Source organism: Hippocampus guttulatus, chromosome 1, assembly GCF_054856545.1.
Source record: "Hippocampus guttulatus isolate MCC_2025c chromosome 1, RoL_Hgut_1.0, whole genome shotgun sequence".
Lineage (NCBI taxonomy): Eukaryota > Metazoa > Chordata > Actinopteri > Syngnathiformes > Syngnathidae > Hippocampus > Hippocampus guttulatus.
This window is the reverse complement of record NC_141261.1, coordinates 23,328,946-23,354,227: the sequence shown is the minus strand read 5'-3', so window position 1 is coordinate 23,354,227 and position 25,282 is coordinate 23,328,946. Positions and strand designations below refer to the sequence as shown.

The 25,282-nt window shown below is 44.3% G+C and overlaps 1 protein-coding gene across 1 annotated transcript; it reads right to left on the bottom strand.

The window, feature by feature from the left end:
* Nucleotides 1–1,511: 1,511 nt before the first annotated feature.
* LOC147211035 (von Willebrand factor D and EGF domain-containing protein) lies at nucleotides 1,512–24,059 on the bottom strand. Its single transcript, XM_086127134.1, has 33 exons — nucleotides 23,984–24,059; nucleotides 21,689–21,873; nucleotides 21,266–21,494; nucleotides 21,128–21,193; nucleotides 20,819–21,051; nucleotides 18,999–19,088; nucleotides 18,797–18,929; nucleotides 17,496–17,713; nucleotides 16,515–16,588; nucleotides 16,169–16,445; nucleotides 15,579–15,772; nucleotides 14,641–15,509; nucleotides 14,426–14,562; nucleotides 14,067–14,228; nucleotides 13,877–13,981; nucleotides 13,454–13,568; nucleotides 12,747–13,012; nucleotides 12,437–12,656; nucleotides 12,242–12,379; nucleotides 11,822–12,160; nucleotides 11,554–11,691; nucleotides 11,153–11,469; nucleotides 10,656–11,079; nucleotides 10,478–10,573; nucleotides 9,090–9,185; nucleotides 8,915–9,010; nucleotides 8,168–8,263; nucleotides 6,440–6,535; nucleotides 6,270–6,365; nucleotides 4,837–4,932; nucleotides 4,642–4,737; nucleotides 2,237–2,334; nucleotides 1,512–1,806 (listed from the first exon to the last, which is right to left on the bottom strand). Exons 1-33 carry the CDS (start codon nucleotides 24,057–24,059, stop codon nucleotides 1,795–1,797), a joined length of 5,883 nt encoding a protein of 1,960 aa, XP_085983260.1. The 3' UTR covers nucleotides 1,512–1,794.
* Nucleotides 24,060–25,282: the final 1,223 nt, after the last annotated feature.

Sequence of the window (25,282 nt, the reverse complement as noted above, 5' to 3'; positions counted from 1 at the left end):
AATCATCTCCATTTCCATTTTCTTTATTCTACTGCTGATAAGAACGGAAATAGGTCCAATCAAACTTTATTTTCCTGCAGGTGAAAGGAGAGTTTATTTTTTTCATTTGGTAATTTGGTGTATTTATAACGATTGACCACAATATGCTGTGGATCTTGAAAATGTCCAAATGGCAGTGAATGAGTTCAAAATCAAATTCGAGGTCCAAGATGAGGCCAGAGAGGGCCGGAATGCAGCCCTTGAAATATGACGTTAACGAGCCCAATTTAACTTGACGCGCGGGCAACCACAGACAGATAAACTGCAGTGCACTTGTTATTGTCGAAAATCTCCTTGCCACCAGAGGACAGCAGATGGATTCAGAACGAGAGCTTCAATTTGGATTGCTGATGCCGTTCCCAATAAAAAGGCAAGTGACACACATGGTGAAAGGGCTGGATTATTCTTGAATGCAGTGAATCAAAACCTCTGGATCAGCGCCGTGGCAGCTACACAAGCCTCTGCTCTCTGTTCGAAGAGCTCGAAATCAGCAACAAACGCTCGAGCAAAGCTTATTTTACATCATTCACTGGCCATTAGCGTGGAAGTGGTGCACAGCTAATGTGGCCTCATTAAGCTTTTAATCCCCATTTCCTTGAGACCTGCTGGCCCTGAACCCGGGCAGCAAAGGCAAACGCTGCCCCACTGCAGGGCAAGCCGTACAGATCACCAAGAGCAAAACTGCACTTTCAATGAGCAAAACAGACCCAGCCGAGCTTTGCATTTGGGCCTTCGCTCCAATTCAATGCCATTCGCTTGTTTTAACGCTCTCGAGAGAAACTTACATTTCTGTCTTTTTTTCCAATTGTAACACATTGAGGTACAGGTACTCAAAACGTGTATTTGCACGTCACGCATCTCTTGGACACTGACTTTTTAAATAGTCCGAATTTGGTAGTTTTTATACGTTACTTATTGAGAATGCTAATTGAAATGATTCGCTGAAATAGCACATTTACAATAGTCACACCAACATCGTTTGTAGCTATTAAAGGTAAGACTAGAAAATGCCCATTTGCTGTGGTAGATATTCTGACAGAAATGTGCCAAACAATTCATGTAAGTGACTCACTGGGGCAAGTTTAACGGTACTAAAAATTAATGGTATAAAGTGTTTTCACATACTGTTAAAAAAAAAAAGAGAGAGAGCGAGAGAGACCAAGGCAAAAATATCAGATTTTGCTATCTGTAGGTATGTATTTGAGTAAAATTAATTTTGTTGTTTTATTCGAGAAACATCTGACACGTAACTCCCAAGTTCCATGCACAAACATTGTCATTTAGATGTTTTTTTTTTTTTTGCAGGAAATGTAAAATGCTCAAAATAATAGAGATCCATGTCCTTCCACCCCACCCAAATTATAATATTATGTGTCTCTCATGGTGGAAACAAATATTATTATTCTTTCTTTATTTGTATTTTTCTAAAACAAGCATTACACAATGACATCATAAATTCTACTGGGTTAAGATATATACTGTACACAACAACAAATAAATACATGGAAAGATGAGTTTAACAATGAAATGTTATTGACCCTTTTAAATTAAATATAATCGGATAAAAAAGTGATGTTGGCAAAATGGCATCAACTTTAGGTGGGCATTACACAACATCATGCTAGCAAAGAGATAGCTGCCTTCTTGGGATGGAGCCCTCTCCCAGAAGCACAGATCATTTTACTTCAGATATTGGCTTCGAGGATGAAGAAGATTAGCTGACACCTCAGAATCACCAAAACCTTGACTCGTAATCTAGATGGACAGCTGGAGAACAAAACAAATATATATATCAGAAGTACACTATTCCTTTGCATTTAAAAAAAAGATTTGATTGCATCTTTTCATGGGACAACAATGAGAAATGACACTTTGCTGCATTGCATTCTAAGTAATCAGTGTGCAGTTTGCATAAAAGTATAAACTCACTGTCCCCTAGAAAATAATAACATCGCCAGAGAGCGGGACTACCAAATCTAACACACCCGTTCCCCATTCACATTTGAGAGTTGGTAACGCTGAGTCGCTTGATCGGGGAGGGAATATGGTTAGTTGTTATCAAAATGTAACATTATTTGATGTCACTTTAGTTATTCTGAGGGCATAATGTGTGTGTGTGTGTGTGTGTGTGTGTGTGTGTGTGCGCGCGCGCATATATACAGGTATATACTGTATATATATGTAGAATTTCTCTTACCTTCCTTGAGCAAAGAGCACCTGAGAATCTGCTACGACATGCGCACACGTTGGGCCTCACACAGCGGCTGCCGTACAAACACTTTTGTTGACATTGAGCTGAGGGATGAGACACGCACGCGCACATACACACACACACACACACACACACACGGTTGGAGCCACTATCTCTGGGGTTGTATTTTTTTTGTAAATCACTTATTTTTGTCTGTGAAATGTGAAACGTGCGCGCGCGCGCGCACACACACACACACACACAAACACACACACACACACAGTTGGAGCCACTTTCTCTGGGGTTGTATTTTTTTTGTAAATCACAGATTTTTGTCTGTGAAATGAAAAATAGGCGGTACAGGTGATGGGTGAGCACGACTGCCTCACAGTGCAGAGGTCATGGGTTCGATTCCGGCCCCGGCATTCCTGTGTGGAGTTTGCATGTTCTCCCTGTGCCTACGTGGGTTTTCTCTGGGTATTCCGGTTTCCTCCCACATTCCAAAACATGCATGGTAGGTTGACTGAACGCTCTAAATTGTGCTTTGGTGTGATTGTGAGTGTAAATGGTGGTAGTCTATCCGTGCCCTGCGATTGGCTAGCAACAAGTTCAGGGTGTTCTTCCCATACTGCACGACGACGGCTGGGATAGGCTCCAGCACGCCCACGACCTTCGTGAGGATAAGCGGTCAGATAATAGATGGATGAATAAAAAAAAATAAAATTTCTTCTTGAGATACAGTAAATAAATGGAGAAGTTGTAGTTCAGTTCTGTTGTTGAAGTCTTGACCCAAGTCTCGTCATTGTTGTTTTGTATGCCCCTCAGTGGCCATTTATGGCTACTGCATTTAGAGGTGTGCACTCCTTGCTTGGGTCAAGAGTTAAGAGCAAGATGGTATGCCAGGTAGGTGGAAAATGAACTTGGCATGCAAGCAGGCCTCTTGGTTGAATAAGGTTTTTCAAAGCATTATTTGAAAGCATTCATGGAAGGATACATTATTACAAGCTTGAAAGATCAGTTTATTCATGATCATCACAATGCCCGATCTAACATCCACAACTTTACTCTTGACCTCCTTGCCTGAATAAACAAATGGTGAGTGAATGCACTGAAGCCCCGCTGAGACCTGGACATGCCCTTCGACTTTTGGACATTGCCATTTGGGAAAAAAATGGCACAAACACACACACACTCAGTAAATCAACCGTAGCCCTCATTTTCTTTTGCTGCCACAGTTTGTTACTGTGTCACCGACTTCTTTGTTCTATCCAAAATGTTGACACGCTGCTATGCTATGATGTCACACAAGTTAGGTAAAGTTGACAAAGTTATTCCCATGCTGCCCAGTACCTACTGTACATACCCCGCAATGGTCTGTGAGTTGACAATTCCAAACAGTGACATGATGAATAGAACTGTCCTTTGGCAGTCATTAGGTGCAAACATGGCTTCGATTTACTCAGACCTCACATAGTGAGCACTGTATTGCGTGCGGCACAATGAATCAGTCCTGATGTGATTTACACTTGGACAACTTGTGCGGTTGTCTCGTTACTGTCCATGTGGTATGTCACTAGCAGGCTTCTCTTGATCTTTCTCATCCCGGTGGATGGTGTGCTCCCTAGCTTCTGAAAGTGTGCCTAGTGGTGGTGATGCCATTACACCTTCACATTTCTCTGCCTGTTGTTGCTGGTCGTGAACAGGCGGGTGGGTGGGACCGTGACTATGCTCTGGTTTTAAGTTCTAATATCAACAATCACCACTAGATGGGAAACGTTTCTTAGTTGAGCGTACACTGGGTCTTCTACTGCCCTGTACTATAACGTAATTAGGATGAATACTTTTTTGTGGATTTGCAATGATACTCAGTACATTGTGGTTATTTTGTTGTTTATGCTTCAAACTCTTTGAAGAGTCAACCTTTTACAGTATATGTGAATTGGGGATTATAAAAGCCTTTTAACATTTTAATAGCATGCATTTTGTCCATATTTAAAAGGTCATTTTTGTCATACATCTGGTTCGGAAGTGCGTTCTCCTATATGGCCCCCCAATAGCACTGATGAAAAATTGCGCCCCCCCCCCCAACATCATTTAAGTTGCCCATCCCTGCTCTACTCGTTTTTCTCTCTATCTCCCCTCCATTCCTAATCCTGTCCTCTTCAACTCAATCCAAACCGGCCTAGGCAACTGTTCTCATCCCATAGAGCCTGGCTTCTCTTTGAGGTTCCTTCCTTACAGGAAGTTTTTTTTTTTTTTTTGTGCTTCTTTGACCAAGTGCGTGCTCAGGTGGGGGTTCACTCACCGGTAGTTTTTGTTCATGTCTGAGGAGTGTGTTTCTTGACCTGCTTAATGTGGAACGGACCTTGAGATAACGTGCATGTGTGGCGCACGCTGTGATTGATACTCACGGATGTGGCACAACATTCCACCCCAGCCCGGTGTGCAGTGACAGGTGTTTGGTCCGACGCACTCAGCCCCATTCAGGCACTGTTGCTCGCAACTGGCTGCAAGGACCAAAAAAAGAAATTAAAAGGCGCGGAGATCAAGCACAGGTGAACAAATGGCAACAATAAAAATACACATGCAGACCCAGCGCTTCTTACGTTTGTCACAGCTCTTTCCTCGCCAACCTGATGGACAGTCACAAACATTGGGACCAACGCAACGGCCGCCATTTATGCACATGTGCTCGCACACGCCTGAAGAGAAGGTGAGGGACGGTTGTGGGAAGTACACAAGTACAAATACTCTGTCACTGAATGTAAGAAAAACAAGTGCAAGTACGGTGTATTTTTTTTCTTTTTTTGTGTGTTATTCAGTTCACAGCGTTAGCAAAGCTATGGCACCATGTTGAATTAAATTGCCAATTGGCGTTCAAAAACTGCTCGTCTCAGAGGAAGAAGCACATGGTGGTAGGTTAGATTAATTGTTGTTCATCTAGTCAAGTCAAAATAGGTGTGTTCTTGGACGGCCAGGCTAATGTGTGTGATAACATCACTCATTAGTTTTTGGAATGTGTTGCAGCCATATAATTCTAAATGAATGATAATTTGAAAAAAAAGTTGATCAGTTTGAACATTAAATATCTTGTGTTTGTAGTGTAGTCGATGAAATATAGGCTGAACATAATATGCAAATCATTGTACCCGGTATTCTGTTTGTATTTATATTAAACACAATGTCCCAAAGTTTGCAGCCCCCCATCCTCATGCCTGTGTGGGTTTTCTCCGGGTACTCCGGTTTCCTCCCACATTCCAAAAACATGCATGGCAGGCTGATTGGACGCTCTAAAATGTCCCTAGGTGTGAATGTGAGCGTGGATGGTTGTTCGTCTCTGTGTGCCCTGCGATTGGCTGGCAACTGATTCAGGGTGTCCCCCGCCTACTGCCCGAAGACGGCTGGGATAGGCTCCAGCACCCCCCGCAACCCTAGGGAGGATCAAGCGGTTCGGAAAATGGATGGATGGATGATAATTTGAAAAAAAAAGTTGATCAGTTTGAACATTAAATATCTTGTGTTTGTAGTGTAGTCAATGAAATATAGGCTGAACATAATATGCAAATCATTGTACCCGGTATTCTGTTTGTATTTATATTCAACACAATGTCTCAAAGTTTGCAGCCCCCCCCCCACCCCATCCTCATCCCTGTGTGGGTTTTCTCCGGGTACTCAAGTTTCCTCCCACATTCCAAAAACATGAAAGGAACACTAAAATTGTCAGCGTGAATTGTTGTTTGTCTATGTGTGCCCTGCCATTGGCTGGCAACCAGTTCAGGGTGTCCCCAGCTTACTGCCTGAAGACAGCTGGGATAGGCTCCAGCGCGCTCGTGACCCTCGTAAGGAAAATCAAATTAAAAAATGGATGGATAGATGGACAATGTCCCAACTTCATTGGAATTTAGTTTGTACAAAATAACTTTGACCCAGGTTATTTTCTGTGACTGTACTAGGATTTTTATCCAGACATCACTTTAAGGTACTTTCCACAAGAGTGCTATTTGTCAAGAAGGCAATGTAAAAACAGCTGGTGACTGACTTTGTTCACAGCGTGTGCCAGTGTATCCCTGCAGGCACGAGCAGACGTTATTCCTCATGCACAGACCACCATTCTTGCAAGGTGGTGTGCAGATGGCTGCAAACGGAGGAGCTACCATCAGTGGTTCAGAGGCCAAATGATAGAAATACTTGTCATCATTATGCACGTACCATTTTGACAATAGGCACCGTAGAAACCCAGAGGACAGTCGCAGATGTCGGGCCGAATGCACAAACCTCCATTGAGGCAGACTGGAGAGCAAAGTGCTACACAAAGCCAACATGGAGACATCATGGCAGCATAATTCACATTAGAGATTTAATAGGAACATTTTGACCTGTCTCTGACTGAAAATGCTTGATCCGTGTTATGTTTTGGCCTGCCATATCAGTGGCGTTCCGTCAGGGCCAGCAAGGCCTTCTCTGCTGGCCTAAACATTCTCAGAAAAGTAAATTTCATAAATTTACTTTTCTGAGAATAACGTAAATTTAATTTATGTTATTTTATTTTCATGAATATGGAAACAACATTATTCTCTGTATTCTTTACGTCATCTTATTTCCACTTAGTCGAGTGGCTTATTTTAAATAACTTTGAAAGCCACTCGATAAATAACTTATTTATTACGGTAGGGTTTTTAACCAATCATATTTCAGATACCTTGTGTTGCCAGGTAAATTAAACTTGCTCGGGGCCTTCAGATTAAACAGAGCAGGCCCCTGTGCGCTGTAAATGAACGGGCACAGTCAGCTTGCAATAGCCAATCAGATCACGAGTCTGCGTACCAGGGCCAGCGAGAAGGGCTGACGTCGACGCTGGACGTGCGCGTTCGGTGATTGGATTAGCGCCTGCTAGAGGGAGCTGTTGCTGCATTTTGACCCAAAATGGCCGAAGGAGAAGACGTTGATCTGGTTGCAGAACTACTTTCCACACAATTTTCAAAACGGACCTTCCACTGGATTTACCAATTTAAGTTGTTTTACCAAGGCAGCAAGGAAACAATCGGAGCACGGCTGGGCACTTACAAGCTACGGTGCGTTTAAAAACGTTTGGGGACACTCGCGTAGGTCTGCAGCTCAGTGAGCAGGTACTACATTGGTGAGTAAATGAATTTTATTTTACATTTCTTCTTGTTATTTTATTTCGTTAGTATTAATGGTAACGAAATAAAATGACAAAGATACAAAAATGTATCAAATAAATCAGCTCACCTGCAATTTATAATGGCGCATTGTAGTCAGCTTCGTGCACTAAAATTCGTTCAATCTCAGCTGCTCAACATTTTCAGTTATTTGCTGTTGTATAGCCTATTCTCAAAATGCAAATGATCTGTTAATTTTATTTTCAAAGAATAGTTTGTTTTGTTATTGTGTGGTTGGTGTCTTATATGAAACTGCGACATTGGGCAATTTATTGGACAGACTTGTTTATGATCACACAGCGTAATTTGGGTGGCATTTTATTTAGTATTTTTTAAATCTTTTTATTTTTGACAATATCTGTAAATTTAGTTTCCTGCTCTTAATTGTGAATGCATACTTGATGGTTTTAAATGCTCCTGAAATTAAGTGCTGCCTGACGAGCCTATATTGTGTTAATGTACAGTATGTGACGTCACTGAAGGCCTAAGGTTGAAATGCACGGCCCGTCACTGTGCCATATGCATTTCTTCAGCGTTGTAATTCCCAACCTCAAAGACTATACAAGTAGTGCTTTTTCGAATATGTTGTGTAATAACATAACTTGTCTTAAAAGACAAGTACTATATTATACTGTGTACCAGTAATGTGAAATTGAAACAGTGGGACACAAACCAAAGTGCGGCCTGTGCCGTGGGTTACCTGTGCAGTTGCATCGCAAGTACACACGCAGAACGCTGATCTCTTATCCATGCTCACCAGTCTCACAGGAAGGTCCACTCCAACCGGGCTGACACTTGCACTCATCTGGCGAGACACACTGGCCACTGTTGTGACAGTGGCGGCTGCAAACCACTATGACCAACAACACAAACATATGGACACCCTTAACTCTTGAAAATGGCTAAGTATGCTTTATTATAGATCTAAAAAGGGGGAAACATACTGAAGTGCTACCTTGACTTGACATTTTCATTTGTTACATTCATTAAAATGTAACTCAGTTGAACAAAACTACATACCAAATCAATGTTTCCCATTGAAATTGAAATGTACATCAATCCGTTGCAGCCCTCCACAAAAATACCACAAAGTAAGTTTTACTAGCATTTAAATAGCATGGAATCATATCAAAATATAAAGAGACCGTAAAGCAACAAACTGGCTTTATAAGGTATAATTACTGTACACCGGAAAAACAGAGTTCCAACAACAACATATGTAGTGTTGCATGTGCCTTTAAGGGCCGTGGCCTAGTGTGTGATGTCAGAAAAAAATGGCCCGTTAGCTTTGGCCTATTTTAGCTGCAGGTGAGCGTTTTCATTTTAGTATTGGCGTGTTAGGCTGTTTGTACCTTTAAATGAACTCTCTTTTTTTCCCTCCCACTTCGGTGGAGCGGCATCATATCAAAAACTTGCTCATAACTCAAACCAAAATGAATAAATCGACAATACAACTGTTCTTGACTCAAAACAGGAAGAGAAGTTCCAGCGGCCGTGAACTCACTGGTCTCACATCGCGGCCCAACAAAACCGTAAGGACATGAGCATGTCTGCAATCCTGTGCATGTGCCTCCGTTTTCACACGGCACCCTGCACACAGCTACACACATTGACGTTCATTAGTGGCAAGAAGCTGTGTGGAGGTTCTGCTCGACCGCGATGATCAAATGAATCTTTACCTTCCTGACAAGTCTCTCCATGAAAGCCTGTGGGACACTGACAAATCCTCGGAGCGATACATGCCCCGCCATTCAAACACTCCGGTTCACAAATTGCTGGGGGGGGAAAGATTGAAAGAGTTTATATCATGATCTGTGACAAAGCAGTTCATTTTTCTGTTGTGAATTTGTTTGCCTTTCATGTCATTGTGGTAAGACTGTATATGTGCTTTGCTTGAAAGCAGAGATGAGCACTTTACTCTATTTTGCTGACATATGGCGCTGACCTGTTTCGACAATTGTCTGCTACAGAATTGAAAAGTGAGAGGAAAATAATATTTATATTCATTTTAGAATTCCAAAGAGTTTATGGCTCCCATGGAATCTTGTATTAAACAGTTCAAATGCCTCTTTAGTTGCCAACACGAATATAATATGTCCGTCCTCACTTGGCGTACAGTGATGCACCATTAAGAATAAGAATAAGGACAAGAAAACCTTTATTCGTCTCACAATAGAGAAATTCCCAATTTACAGCAGCAAAGTTATGAATGGAAGAAAGTAGAACAAAAAGTAGAGGATCTGCTGTAAAGGCAGTCTACCGGTAATTCCTTAATGTAGGAATCTAAACGTCGCCCAATGTGCCAAAACTGCAATCGATGGTCACCAAAATTTATGTTGACATCTTTACTGTATGCTCACATCAACCTCTGAAAATATTAGAATGATTAGCCAAATACAGTATTAGGGATTTTAGGGTGTTTTCCTCTTCATAGAGGCGCACATGACAAAGCTTATGTCACTTCACGAAAGAAATGCATCATCCATAAAATACAAAACACGTCTTACAACATTACACAATACCAAACTTCGAGAAATGTGCAGGACTCTCACATGCACACATTGACGTATTCATGGCGTATATGCTTGCCCACCGAACCTTATTTTCAGTAATACCGTGATTGGCTGTTGAGGATAAAGTTGAACAGTGTATTCGGGAAAATTTTTAGGTTTTAATTGTTATTACTTTCACAATGCATTTCAATGGAATTCATACACACATTTTAGCTATTTGTGCGCTGGTCGTAATCTTCTCTATCAACTGTACAGTAAAAAAAAACAACAAGTTGTTTCAACAGATTGGATGGATTGGTGCATCTTTTCGGATCGGTGATCGTATATATATATGGAAAAAATATATATATATTTTTTTTAACTTGCTGAGTGGTGATTGGTGATCGTGTAAAGCTTAATACTGGTAAATGCTTTTTGTGATTCCCTTGAATTCATTCCCTGTGGCTGGCTCCACCTGCCTTTTCGCCTGAACATTGCCGTGATGAACCCTCAAATGTAACAACTTGTACGAAGCCACCTCAACAGCGAGTATTTAAATGGAATTAGCAATTTACCAGTTTGACAGTCTGAACCAGAGTAACCTGCCTTGCAGAGACACACGTTGGGAGCAGCGCACTCCATGTTCCGTCCGCACGTGTGCTTGCAAACAGCTTGGAACACATGAGCAGAGGACAATTGACAAAGAAGCACCAAACCAGTCAAATCATGATTAATTAATAAACTCAAACGCACCTCGGCACATCCTTCCATCACCGGTGAAACCAGCAGGACAGCGGCCACAGCGGGTACTGCCGTCCAACGCTGTATCGCACTGGACACCAGGAAAACATGGCTGGTCAGCGCATGGCAGGATGTGTTCCTTTTCCGTCACATGACTACTGATCCGTGCTTGGATGGAAGATGTGCTCTGGAGAGGTGGGGTGTGACGGGGAGTCGTCAGGGTCAATACGGCCGCTTCCCTGTCTGCACATAACTCGGACTCGGGCAGGGAACCAGACAAAACTCCAAGAGGCCGTGCAGGTCTCGTCCAAGGCCTGGACTCAAAGTAGTTGAGAAGTGGAGGTTTTGTCTGTAAGGGTTTTGCCACAAGACCAGGCTGAGTGATTATGCGAGGAGATGCTGGAGTTACTTTGTAGGGTGCAGCTTGTTCAGACGGCTAAGACATGACCACAAACAGAAGATGGTTTAGTTTTTGAATCATATGATGCTTTCATCTAGATGAGACTCACTTTTGGGTCTGTCACGCGGGGCGCCACAACCCCCTTGGAGGGTATCGCGTTGTCTCTGTTGATGGCAGCAGTAGAAATAGCACTCATCGTTGATCGAACAGTCAACAAGTCAACAGTGTCCACCTGCCGCCTTCCGGCACCACCTCCCCTCCCTAAAGGTGAAGCTCGATGTAATGGGGCATCTCTAGTGACAGATAAGCGTTTGGTGCCGTCTCTGCAAGGTAGGGAGGGTAAGTGAGGGCTGGACACCTTGCTGCTAATCTGCGAGGATCGACTCTTTGGGCCTGCTTTCTGCTCAAGTGAAAGGTGATTGGATGCTGAAGAAGTAGAGAAGATGAAAGCATTTTGACTGAGTCCTGAGTAAAACAAAACTGGGCTCCCACTATGTTCAACCTTCTTACCAGCCTTGCCACTCTTCATACAGATCTGCCCATTGCCGTGAAAGCCGGGTGGGCAGCGGCCACAAACGTAGCCGACATGCGGCGGCCTCCTGTTGATACATGGGACCCCAGGGAAGCAAGGCCTGCTGGTGCACGTTGCTGTGACAGTGACAGGCAGAAAAAAATTAATCTAGAGAGACAAAAGTTATGTCAAGAGAGGGGTCATCTTCTAGTTCCACTCATTTTATTACAACTTCTGCCAGAGGCCAGCCTCCAAGTAAAACCTCACCTGCAGCTGGTTTTCCTGAGTTCTGCACCACAGTGGTTTTCTTCTCATTAGTGGTGCTGTTTTGAGACGGACCAGCCTTGACTGGGTCAGGTGCTATCCCGGTTGTATTCTTGGAAGTGCTGCTGGTTGTATGAATCTGCAGGACAGCGCTTAGGCTAATTCTCGTCCATGCTGTGGGTGGGGACTCTGGCAGCCCAAAGGGTTCTGCTCTTGGCATAATCTTGGCAACCTGGATTCTTGGGGGAATTGCAGTTGCGCTCTGCATCCGAACTTCTTTAACCTTGGGGACAGTCGTTTCTGGAGCCAATGTGGGTGTGATGGTGGTTGGCCTCATGTCCACTTTATGAAGGAGACTGATTATGTTTTGTTGTTTTGAGCACTGAATGTGTCCAAAGGTTGTAAGAGTATGAACATTCTTACCAGGACATTTTGTGCCATTTCCCGGCATGCCTTGGGGACAAGGACCACAGTTGTAGGAACCATGACTGTTAAGACAGTGGACTCCTGGGAAACATGGTGTCCGCTTACATTCGTCTATATCTTCCTGGCAAGTTGCACCTGCAGAGACATGGAAGTAAACCACAGGACGCCAGATGGATAATGAAACTGCGTTACCTGTCAGCCCTTCAGGACAGTTGCATCTAAATCCACCACCAGTGTTAATGCATGTTCCTTCTGCACAAGGTGCAGACAAACATTTGTCTACATCTTCATGGCAGAGGGCACCCTCTTTCCCGTCAGGACATACACAAAGGTACTTTCCACTGCCAGCAGGGTAAGTGAAATCAGTCGCACATGTGCCGCCGTTCTGACATCCGCATGGCACCACATGGATCTATGCAGGACCAAACCAGTAATGTGCATCTGATAAATATAGTCTTTTGCATCATTTTGGTGATTATTCTCTTTTATTATGTGGAGCTACCTGAACCTTGAAAGTGCTTTGGGCATTGCACTCATCTGATAGCGTGAAGTGAATGGTTGACTGAATCCACTTGTCATCGGGAGGTAATGGGACCCTCCAAATAAGGAGCCCAGCAGGTGAGAGGATGGCACCCTTTGGTCCGGTGACGAGCTGAAAGAGCAGGGCTGAACCTTCTGGGTCTGATGCGGCGAACTGGAAGACAAAGTTCTCTCCGGCAAATGTACGGAGCTCGCCCTGAGGTTGATGGAAGGTGGGCGGCTGGTTGACTGGGGGAAAAAAATGTTTATATAAAATACTGTAGTTCTCTCCAGATTGTTTTGTTGAATTTATTTTTGGAGACTCTGTCAGTGTTGGTAAGCGTTAACATGATCAAGCATGTCATATACTTCCTGTGGAGGTTCAACAACAGGTGCATGCTGGGAAAGCACCTTTCAACTGCTAATAGAGGAAAACAGGCTCCCAGTGGGCTGACCTCACAGTAAAATCTACCGCCGTCTGTCTTTTAGCAGCAGAACACAAACACTGCAACGTCATAAAAGGACGCAAGCGCCGATGTGGACCCCCCATTGCTGCTGCTGCTGTGTGTTGAGGCTTGCAGCCATATGAGCATGTTTGTGGTAATTGTGGACATTCCTGCAGTCACTTAACGACTGATCTCCCCACTAATGACAAGACCGTAAAGACTTAATGGAGGCACAGTACTATACCTTGGTTGAGCGACCAGGTAAATTTTGAGGTGTCCGGGTCGCAGAGCAGGCACAGACTTCCTGGATTTGTGGCTCCTTCTGCAAAGCACATTCCATCAATGTTACACGTCCGGTCCTGCCAGAGACACATTCACAAAGAAATAGACCATCAAAAGCTACATTTCGACTTGTGGCAAGTTTAGGTTGGCTTCTCTTTGTGACCATGTTCTGTAAAACCTGGTCCAGTGACAACAAAGCCCACTTGGCTCTTTTTATGGTCACAAGCAGATGTCATGTTTTGGGAAAGGGCAAACAATGTCTGCTTTGGTCATCAGTAGACCCCCCACTGACCATCAATTTCTAGTCCACAAAGGTAATTCACCATCGTTAACATATGAAGACCAAGAGATTGTGGCATGGCTTTCTGTTCACCATGTAAATTACCTTTAATTTACAGATTCCTGAGTGAGATTCTGTGCACACCTGACAACTGCCGTCATATATTGTCAGTGCCTTGGCTAAACTGTAGTGCGAGCCATCATTGGTCACCTGAGGAGAAGGTTGGGGGAACAGTTAGGGCTGCATACAACATACAAGAAACAGCTCGAGTTAGGAGATTAAAGCAGCCGTCTACCCTAATCTCCCAACGTGCATACGGTTTGTCATCCATCATAAAGTCTTCTGTGCTGATGGCTTCACTGCTCAATGAGGGGATGTCACAGCCCAAGGCTTTGGAGCTGAGGAAAGTGGCTCTTGTTCTCTGTTTTTCGCCTGGAAGCCAAACGCCATTCACATACTGGAGAGGCAAATGTCCACATTTAGAGAGACGGATATGAACTCATGTCAGAGTGTAACCTACCAGTGAACCGGGATGGGCAAAATTGCTTATTTTGATTTTTAATGTTGGAAACACTAAATATTGCATACCATACTGAAGTGAATCATGCTGCTTGATGGAAACATAGGCTCGAAAGGAACCTGGAGGTCGCTCACCTTCAGTCTGGTGGCATGGCAGCTCAGGTCAGGTGACTCGATAAAGCCCCGCCCGAAGACCCGTACTTTCCGGCAGTTAAATGTTCTGAGGTCACATAGGCCGCCGTTTTCCAGACCAATCAGCTCTACTGGCTGGCCTTTGCCGAGGTGAAACAGAGACAGGAATTTTCAGTAAAGAGCATTCAACTCCAAGTATTGTGATGGAAGACACTCACCGATGGTCACGCTGCAGTCATATGAACTGAAGCTTCGGTGACACTGGCAGCCAAATTCTGTGCACTCTCCATTGCCGCTGCAGAAATTGGGGCAGCGCAGTGCTGTCACCACCTCCTCTGGGCTTCCGGGGTGACCCAGCACTCTGTGGTTTCTTTGGGCCCTGTTTTCCAGCAGCCTCCGCTCACACTCGTTCGCTAGGTAGGGTAGCATTGCCTCATCCCATCCCAGGTCATCTTTTAATTGTAGGTCCAGGATGCAGAGATTCACAGCCTCTTCAAGGCGACGTCCCAGCAGCTCACGGCACACAGTGCCAATTGTGGAATTGGACAAAGCTGTGTGGCACGCCTCCAGTGCTTTGCCAGAGGTCAGGCCACTTGGTGTGGGCCACCGAGGTTGGACTTGTAGTCCCGCTTTTACGAGGTGATCCTCGGGGAAGAAGTAGGCAAGGTGCTCCAGGTCAGCCTGGCTGATGCTTTGAGAGGCCGACTGGAACTTGAACATTGTCTGTCTCATGAGTCTGTCATCAGATCGCGAATGGTCATCTTTGAATTCTTCATCATTGTGCACACTGAAATGATGGGCCCTCCCCTCCAAGGGCTGACTGGAGGACACGTTCAGATTTATTCCCTTTCTTTGGAGACCCTTGACATATTCCAATGTCGTATCCAGTGAGGGAAACAGAGTAGTATAATCCACATTTTCCTGTGCAATGCAGTCAGAGTGAGTGAGGGGACCAGACATATGCCCGACTCCTTCATCGGAGGAGGAAAGAGAACTGTATCCTTTCTGGCACTGACAGAAAGGTCTCATTTCTTCTTGTCTCGAACCTGGGGGCGTTTTATCGAATAAGCTCTCGCCAGGAGCTATCCTAACCAAAACATATACACGTGAGTAAAAGTCCAACAACACAGTGACAGTAAATGATCATGTGACCCACCTCCAGTCCTCTATGAATGCATGCAAGTCATCATGGACGCCTTTGTAGCCATGGATGTCATTGTTACTATTGCGATCAAAGGTGCCACAGAGGCCTTGCGTCTTGCCGTAGTCAACACTTGGTGCCCGGACAGACAAGCTCATCCCCCAGTCGTCAACATCGGCCCGGACAAAGGCCCCGGAGGGAAAGGCAATCTGCAATAGGAGTGGCAGAAGCCAATACGACTCCTTATAGGACACTTCACAATGTTTGTAAACAATAAATGCTCAGAGACGTCCAGGTGGCAGAACACAAGTGACTACAACTGACCTGAATCAAGCCCCTGACAAAAACTTGTGTGTTTGTGGTGTTACGCCGCCAGAAATGCCTCAAAAAGCGGATATTTTTTTTAGGATTTTTTCGATTTTCGAAATAGATCCTGTCGATATTTTCTCAACCACTCTGCCTTTGTCAAATGACATGGAAGGGTTTGTTTACTTGTGGTGCCATTCCAGAATCCTTCACTTTTTGGATCACACTATGTATGACGTCATGGTGAAATGTCCTGAGCCACGCAAATATTGATCTGATTTGCAAGACTGGATACCTACAGTGACCTTCTTCCCATGATGAGAAACGTGGACACGGCGGCTGCCGTTGTGCTCTCCGTCGAGGCCTTTCACAGTGAGCTTTGGCCTCGTTTCCTGCTGTTGGCCATTGCACATGTCAACGATGGCCACATCATTACCCTCTCGCGCCGCAATGCCACAGCTGCAAGCCACGGCGTAATGTCGGCTGCCGCAGTCCCACTGCCGGGTGTGGACCTCAAAGTCCCTGGCGAGGCTCCGGTACAGCACAAACGTGCCGGTCTGGTGGTTGTCATAGTGCCTGTGTGATCATGTGAGAAAAAGTTGGTAAATATGTCTTTTGATGAGGTCTTCTCTGTCCTTCAAATACCTGCCATCCAGCGTAATGACATGTGGGTCTGTCAGTGAGTAGCAGACAGAAGTGGGAACATCCTGAACTGTGACCTGTAGGTGGGAATAGGACACCAAAGACAAAAGGGAGTTTGCCATTGACATTTTGACCCCTGGCTTTGATGTTTTCATGAAAAACAGATGATGAAATTGTCTCAGCACCAAGAAGTTGTTAAAACCATATCTAATGATCATGTAAGAAGATCATCATTGACCTCTCCAAAAGTCTCATGACGTAGTTCAAATCTTGTGTATCTTATGTAAAGAGTGAATACTGCCATTTAATTAAGTTGTACTCCAATGATACATCAAATTGAGTCGCCTTCATTAAAGTCTTGACCTTCAGTGATCCCACAGCATTCCCCAAGGACCTCCTAACTCATTCTGAAGAGGCTTTGGAAGTTCTTCAAAAATCTCAAGAGTCTTCATTAATCCAACTGCCCACATCACGTTAAGGACGTTCTGCATTGTTTTTTCACAATTTGGAACAGTTTCCAGATATCTTAATAAGATGTCTGTGCCATACTTTGATCAAAATACCCCAAGGATCAAGAATTTTTGATACTGAAAGTCGCACATTATCTTCTGCAAGTCAGCAATTGTATAACCACCCTACATACTGTTGAGCCATTTTATAAGTCCAGCTTTTGTTATGGCTGGGGGGAAGCCTTAATATTGTGACTTGAATGGCTACTACTTGCGGAATCAGGGCCTGGAATGTGGAAAAAAAAATGAAACTCCTGTAAAAACACACTCAAACACTACATTGTGTGCATGTGGCACAGCGGACACATGGCTTATGCTTCATATATGTAGTTGCATATCTGCTTATATCTCTATATTATATTTATATTGCATTCTATACTGTGTACAGTTCTTTTTCTGAAACATTTATTTATTTTGTGCATGCAACATTTTGTTTTTTCTTTTCTTTATGTATGGAACATCAATAAGAACCCACTTTCAGTGATGTTGGAATGTAGCTACTCCACACGCGCGGTGTGCTGTGTTCAGGCAGGGGGCTGATCAAACTGATCCGGTTTCCATCACGCATGAAGTCAGTGACGGCGGTGATGAAGAATGACGCCTGGCCGCAGCTTCCCTCACTACAGGCAGTCGGACGGAGCTGCACCTGGCAGGCAGACAGCGCCACATTGGAGACCTCGTGTCCGAGGCCATCTGTGGACACCAGGGCGAAGAGGGTAAGGCGTGAGCGCAATGCCATGTAAGGAAGCAATGTTACGTTTTAATCACAACTAGTATGAATATGTGTTTGTCTGTACATACATACTACATATTATTCAATCATAAACCCGACGGTGATGGGTGGTGCCATAAAAACTTCGTATTAAAAATCTCGACTGTTACAACCGAGACTTCGCGACTTCTCAGGAATGCAAAGTGAAAGTGACTACAGTTTGTGTGCTCCATCACACTGACATCTCTCGGGTCTATTCTTTGGGTGGTGCAACACATGCAATACAATAAATATATCAGGGGGTCAAAATACATTGTGTCATGGGCCACATTATAGTTACGGATTTCCTCAGGGGGCCGCGATGTCTGTGAAATCATAGGAATGCCTCTTCATATTATTACATATACGTTCGTTCAAGTATTTTTGAAGTTACTGTGAAAAGGGTTTTAGCAAGAAGAAAATTGCAATATCTCAAAGTGTTTGAATAGTCATTGTGGCGATACTTGGTGAGTAAAGTATTTTTTTAGAGTTGGAACTTGCTTATAACTATTCATCTAAAACAGTGGTTCTTAACCTGGGTTCGACCAAACCCCAGGGGTTTGGTTGATCAGTCTCAGGGGTTCGACAGAGCCTCTGCCATGGAGGTTAAGACACGCCAGCTTGGCCATCACTGGCTGGTTCATTTTTTGCACAATTAAAAAAATGTATACTTATGTCTTGAAATTCTATTTCAGTTCTTTTCAGTTTTTAATAAATGCGTTTTTTAATGTCTTGAATTTGTAAAAAAAAGAAGAAAAAAAAGCATATTTTTATTTTTCACGAATAAAGGGTTCGGTGAATGTGCATATGAACTGGTTGGGTTCGGTACCTATAACAAGGTTAAGAACCACTGATCTAAAAGAAAACTATGCCTGTGATTATGATCCGTGCAGCAGACAGTACATCATCCATCCATTGAAATGCATATGCAAAACCAACCTGCCTGTTTTAGTTGAGTGAAATGGTTGTGCAGAATTCCTGTGTATTTTGCACACTGCTGATTAGCTCAAAGCAGCTAATCTCACCTGGTTCGTGCACACCCAACACCAGGGGGACTCCGCACCGGTTGAAGCCGTAGCAGGGGAGAGGCACAGTGCTGTGGATTCTGACCTCATGCTCCTCGCCATTCTCTGCTATGTGGAGCGACTCCACAGAAAACTTGAGAGAAAAAGCAAATGGGGGTTTGCTCCTTTTCTGCTTTCACTTCAAACCAGATTGCCTGTTCACCTTCAGCCCAGCGTAGAAGGCCTCACTCTTCCGAGCAGAAGATCGACTGTGGTTGACATTGACTCGGAATGTAGACACGCTGCACGAGAACTGCAAGATAAAAATCAACAATCTTTGACTTGTGAGGTCTCACGTGAACTTTATTTTTCTCCCGTTCCAGACAAAATGTTTGTCATCCATCAAAACATTTCCCCACTGGCACAATGACAACATTAAACTGACCTTGGACCTCGCTCCCCAATCAAAGTTATGTCGCGAGTGGCCTTGTGAGCGAGCTTACTGGAGCATGTTGCAGACACTCACTTGTATTCTTTGGCATTCGACTCAGCATGACTTAGATTTGTTCTTGGTTTTACTGTTTGGTGCTTTCTACCGCCTTTATTACCGATTTGTCTTACTGTTTATTGTGCATGTTAAATTGCTCCATGTACAGCACTTTGTATGCAGCGATGGCTGTTTGAAAGTGCTCTATAAATACTGTTGACTTGACTTGACTTGACACGACTAATCCCACCCCAGAGCCCAAATATGGCAACCCGGCGGTCTGCAGCTGTGCGGCGGCGAGCTGCGAGGATGACTTCACCTCAGTGTCACTTCTTCCTATTTCCCGGTGACAAGTAATTGCTCCAGGAAATGAACTGCTAAACACATTATCGTGTTATTATCAACAATGTGCGTAATGCGAAAAGATGTTTCCTACTCCTCCAATCGTGACACCGTGCAAAAAGCATGTTGCCACTCGTTCCTTCGACTGACGAGAAGATTTCAACCTTGCACATGGCAGTCTCTCTGTGATGTGTTGTCACAGACCCTCTTCCTTCTGTGTATTTATTGTCACTTGGTCATTTATTTTGGGAAGTCCACTTCCGGGGACCTTCTGTTTGTCTTTTTCTTTTAATTATCAGGCTGGGCCAGGTAATTTTCGGAGGGTGTTCCCACACCTGCAGCTGATCAGCAGTGATCCTCCCGCGTGTGATACCTCTGCTGATCTGCAAGCGGGTGCCAGATGATTCATGTATTCTGAGTGGTATTTCGGCGTTTACAAGTGCACATGCTTTCCTTTCCGTTTTGACCTTTTTCCTCCACGGACTACTTGATTCCACACTTGTGCTTCGTGCCATTCCTTCTCCTCGCCCTCAGCTCTGCTACCCTAAGCCGGAGCTTCACCTTCTTGTTTGCAAGCCACCATTGTGTCCCGAGCTGGATCATCAGACCCTCTCTCTCGATTTAAACACTCCCTTTAAACTCTGCCAACTGTCGCCGGTTCGCTTTTGGATCCACTGCTGCCTTTACTTTTGTCATCCCTCAAAGGCTCATTATTTGAACGTTTTAAGCGGGGAGGGTCAGCCTTTTCCCTCTTACGCTCACATACAGAACTGACTTGACATTCTTCATTTCTTAGGCAAGTAGTTATGTTTTTCTTAGTTACCTTGAAAAACTTCTACATCACAGCTTTCTGTGAAAGGAGATAAGACAAATAATTTATCGGTAGTAAGCTGACCATTTTGAAAGTAGTTTCTTGGCATCACAAAGGATGCAAATGTCCCTCAGGTTGTAGTTTGGACATTTAAAGCAACAGCAATGATCAATAACAGGAGTGAAGAAGACAAAGCTGAGCTGCAGCTTCTTATGCAACTCCCTCCCTACACACACACACACACACACACACACACACACACACACACACACACACACACACACACACACACACAGCCCTCCCATTGCCCTCTGCTGTCCTTTGGAGCACTAAACCTTGGCTACGAGGGGTCAAATTCATCCACTAAAGGGTCAAACTGAAAAGGGCATCTGGCAAGTATTACCGTCTCTCCTAGTCTAAAGTGAACACCGTCTATCTCGAGCAGCGAGAAGGTCTTCAATGTGGACTCTTGGTGGATTTCGGCCTTCATGCTGTGGTCGATGTGCCGTGCCCAAACCACATGGAAGCCGAGCAGGTGACTGGATACCGGCGGGACGAAGGAGCACTTCAAATGGATGCTGTAGCCGATTAGCTCTGAGCTGATGATGGGCCGAGATGGCAACGACGGAAGCGCGGCTATCGGCAAGGAGGCAAGCTGACAGTTAGGGCAGCTGCATAGAAGTCTGTCAACACAGTTCTCAACTTAGTTCACCTTTGCACCGACCGTTGACCTCCACCTCACCCGATGGGCAGAATCCAGGTGCCAAAGTTGGAGCAACTGAACAGCAGACAGATTTTGGTAACACATGGACAAACACTCCAATCGGGACTATGAAGCAAATGCGAACACCTTGCGCGCAGTATCCCATGCATCCTTGAGTGGGCTGCAGATAGTAGAGCAAGAAGTTGCCACAGTTGCGAATCGTGATGGGGATGCGGAAGAGGCAGCAGTCTTTGGTGCTGCCATGAAAGAACTGCCAGGTGGCACAGGCAGACATCTGGAGCACCTCGCCAGGCCTCGGTAAGGATTTGCCCTTCAGTGAGAGCCACACGGGCGCCTGTGTCCCGCAACGATTCATCTGCCCGAGAGAGAAAAAGTAACAAGGGCCCTGAGACTGGTCAACCTCTGTGCTTCCCTTCCTCTTCATCCTTCTGACACCTTTTTGAAACATTTTCAGAATAACATCATGGCTATTGCTGTGAATGCAGATATAGTTTGGTGTGTTGCTATGTCATCATCACCATCTGTAACAGCAATTTGGACATACGGTACCTCTACGCAGGTGGTCGGCATCTCAGCCGGCTCGTTGTCGATCTTGAATCGGTACCAGCCCGGTGCCAGCGAGTGGTCACAGACCAGCTCCTGGATGGCTGTATTCTGGATCTCAGTGGAGTCAAAGTCGATGCTCCGGTAGGGGTTTCGCAGTGTGCGATGGCCTCCTGGGAAACACTCTGGTGCTGAAGAGAGAGAAAGGAAATGCATTTTAGTTCTGTTTTCTATTCATCAACTCCTCAAAGCGTACTGTGTTAAAAAGGAAAATTGCAGAAATACTCAGGTTTTTCTTCTACAAAGGAGAACAGTTCCCAGGTTGTCTTAATGACATGAATCTGCTTTGAGGGGGCTCTCCTGTTTCATGCACTTGAGATTCAGAATTAGGATTGCCTGCAAATTGAGCCCTGAGTTTTTATGCAGTGTATTCATATTTTGTGGAGTCGAGTCAGCACATCATCACCAATCGCTTATCAGAAGCTAATGCGAAGCTCTGCATCTAGCAAAACTCAATGCAGCTCTGCTTACTTTCGGGCTTTGGCATAATGTTTCAAAGAGCGTAATAAGGCCGTGGCCTGAAAATTACACATCTTAGCCCAGCGTCCCTACTCAGCCGTGTGGTGGTTATGTACATTTATGGTTGAAATCTTTCCATAATGGGATTTAACTGGAATGTATTTGAATTAAAGAGGAATTTACTAAATTAAACGTTTAAAATATATGTTAGCAGAATCCTGATTAGAACAACCAGATTTCACATCAGAATACATGTAGTTGATGACGAAGATCCCAAGACCTGAAAGGGTTTTGCAAAAATACAGAGGATAGATTCATCCGGGCCTGAGGGAAGATGTTGGTACTTGTTATTTGCATGGTGAATGAGATGTTGGGGCATAAAGAGGCTCTTTTTTCTATTGTAACATTCTGAGTGTGACTTTCTTCATCTTTTTGGATGAGGGTGTCTTTTTGTTCATTTGTATGCTGGCTCAGGGGATAAGTAACCTCAAATTCAACATTGATGATTTTCATCTTTATCGACAGAATTGATGATTCAAGCGCACCATTCAAATTCAGCAGAGAGTAGTGACTTTCCAGACCGCTCTACTCCCATCTGACACCACCTGTGCGGGTCAGAAGCGAGTCGACATCGTAATCTAAATAAAGAGAACTAGATGTACTTTCCCCTCCTTCAGGGGAAAGAAAACTGTTACAAAAACAAACACAGGATTTGTGGCGGCTTGAGTTGGGGGCAGTATGTGTTATTGCTCACCAAAACACCTTCTTAAAAGCCGCTATTTGCCTCACCACGGACTTGCTGGGATGTCAAAGGTCATCCAAACAGACATGTCAGTTGAGAGACAATGGTTGAGACTTTGGCTCCTGGCTAAACTGCTTCAATTGGGGGCTTAATGAGTTTACAGAGTCTCGGGGTAGGGGCTTCTTAACGAGCCCCTGTGGAGTAAAGGAGGGCAGGGGAGTGTGAGTTTTGGGGACCCGACTGACCAGATGTGCTCTTCCAGTTACTTGGAACACAAGATGATGATCTGGGAGTGTGGCTTTTGCATAACTGTGGTTTTGGTTTTTCCCTTCCAGAAGGGCCGCCACTCAGCGCTCGGACATGGACCAGGAACACTTACTGTCGGTTTAAGAGGCTCTGGAAACATCCAACTAGCTTTAAAGTTCTTTTGATTACTCTGCTGACAGTAAACTTTATGACTGCAAGCTTTGATGTCTCGCGGTAGAAAAAGGATAGGAGCTAGATGGGTATGTGAGTCATGATGTTATGTGGTCGAGAACAACAGAGCAGAGAAACATTAAAACAACCAAAACTAGAACCAAAGAGAATGGTGATGTTTAAATGTCTAAAGGATGACTTTAGACTTCAGTTCAGTGTATTGCCCGAAGTCAGTTGGGATAGGCTCCAGCACCCCCCCCCCCCCCCCCCTGCGACCCTTGTGAGGATGAAGCACTTCGGAAGATGAATGTGTGTGTGTGTGTATATATATATATATGCACACACAGTATATATATTGGATTGGATTGGATATCGTTTCAAATTAAATATTTATGACCTGTTTAATAGAAAAAACCCCTCAACAAATTCAATTGAATTCATAGTGATCTGTTAGTTGACGTGCTCTGCTTCCACTAACAACATGGCTGTGAACAGAGACTATAAAATCATAGTCAGTGTTGACAAATTAACAATTTGATGACGATATTTAGCTACTATTTATTTTTCCAAAAAAGCACCTATTGACTTTCAGGCTTGCTCAAAACAGACCAAGATCCACTCACCGTTTTGTGCAAGGGAGTGTGCCGCAAGAAGAAGCGTGAACAAGTCAGATATCAAAATGTGCCCTGGACTCTTCATGGCTGCGTGAGAAAACACACAACAGGCGGCCTTCAGTCGCACGGGGCCATCCAAGGTCTGGCGCAAAAGTTGCAAAAAGCGTGACGGGCTGCGATCTCGAGCCTGAATTTTTCTTCGGAGACTGCGGTGCTTTGATCGTGCGCAAGATGTGCAAGGAGTGAGGGAGAGGGGGAGGAGGCAACGAAGAGAGTGGCCGTGGAGGAACCCCGTCAACTTAAACACTCATTAGCAGCTCCTTCAACGAGGAGAAAAGATGGATGATGGGTGCAATGAAGAGAACAGACGTGTTATTGTTCCCACGATGCTCAAAATATTTCATTTAGTAAAAGCACGAACTTTAATCGCAACGTGTCGAACTGGATAGTTTACGACTTGCTTGAAAGATTGGCGTGACAGTTCACTGTTTCCATGCCAATGGCTCCAAGAAGAATTTCTGGCTCAACCCATCTGTTTACTTGCTTACTTCCCATACTGTTCCGGAGCTAAACATCAGGTGCTGCGCAGAAAAGAAGAAAGGAAACAAATCACAGAGCTGAGAAGCGAAGCAGATGTTCACTCATGTTGTCAGTCACACTGCGAATGTGAGACTTTCTCACAATACGTTTTTTCATGGCTGGGTGACATCTGGTCCTGTTTCGAAATACGTTTCAATCGTTTGCAATTCATAGCAGAAACTACGCCTCTACTGCTTCGACCTCTAAGGAGGTAGGCCGACTTTGTTGCTGTACTAAAGTAGATTTTCCAAATGTCTAGAGCAGAGAAAAAAGGGAGCAGCTGTGAGGTACAACTAAGGGAGTGTAAGCTTTTGTTAAATTGTTAATTATTATCATTTTATATGTAAGCATTATATTCTTTTATGTTAGTTACCTTAATTATACTCTGTTTAATACGTCCTGAAATATTCTCTAAGCAGGAAGGTGGGTCGTTACCGGAAGGGGGAGTGTTCGTTCGAGAGTTAGGAGGCAGCCGTTGGAAAATTAAAAAACAAAAGAAAGAGCTGTGTTCAAACGAAGTCGTCCTCTCCTTTTTGCCCATTCTAAACGTAGAGCAATCCATCTAAAACCTACGAACCCCTCAACTTACATTGGTGGCAGCGGTGTTGGTATGTTTTGTGTGGCTTTTTGACTCTTTTTATGCTACGATTTTTCGTGCTAATTGTCATATTGCTAGCCACATGGATTTTGCGCTCTACCGAATGGCTGCTGCTATCGCTAATTTGGATG

Bases quoted from the DNA above. Each gene is read 5' to 3' on its own strand.
- LOC147211035 (XM_086127134.1), bottom strand. From the start codon at position 24,059: ATGAAGAGTCCAGGGCACATTTTGATATCTGACTTGTTCACGCTTCTT. The intron at 21,495-21,688 runs GTACCGTATGTC...TCTCTCGGGCAG, and splicing joins TGCCGACCACCTGCGTAGAG to ATGAATCGTTGCGGGACACA. The intron at 10,574-10,655 runs GTGCGTTTGAGT...ATGTGTTCCAAG, and splicing joins TGATGGAAGGATGTGCCGAG to CTGTTTGCAAGCACACGTGC.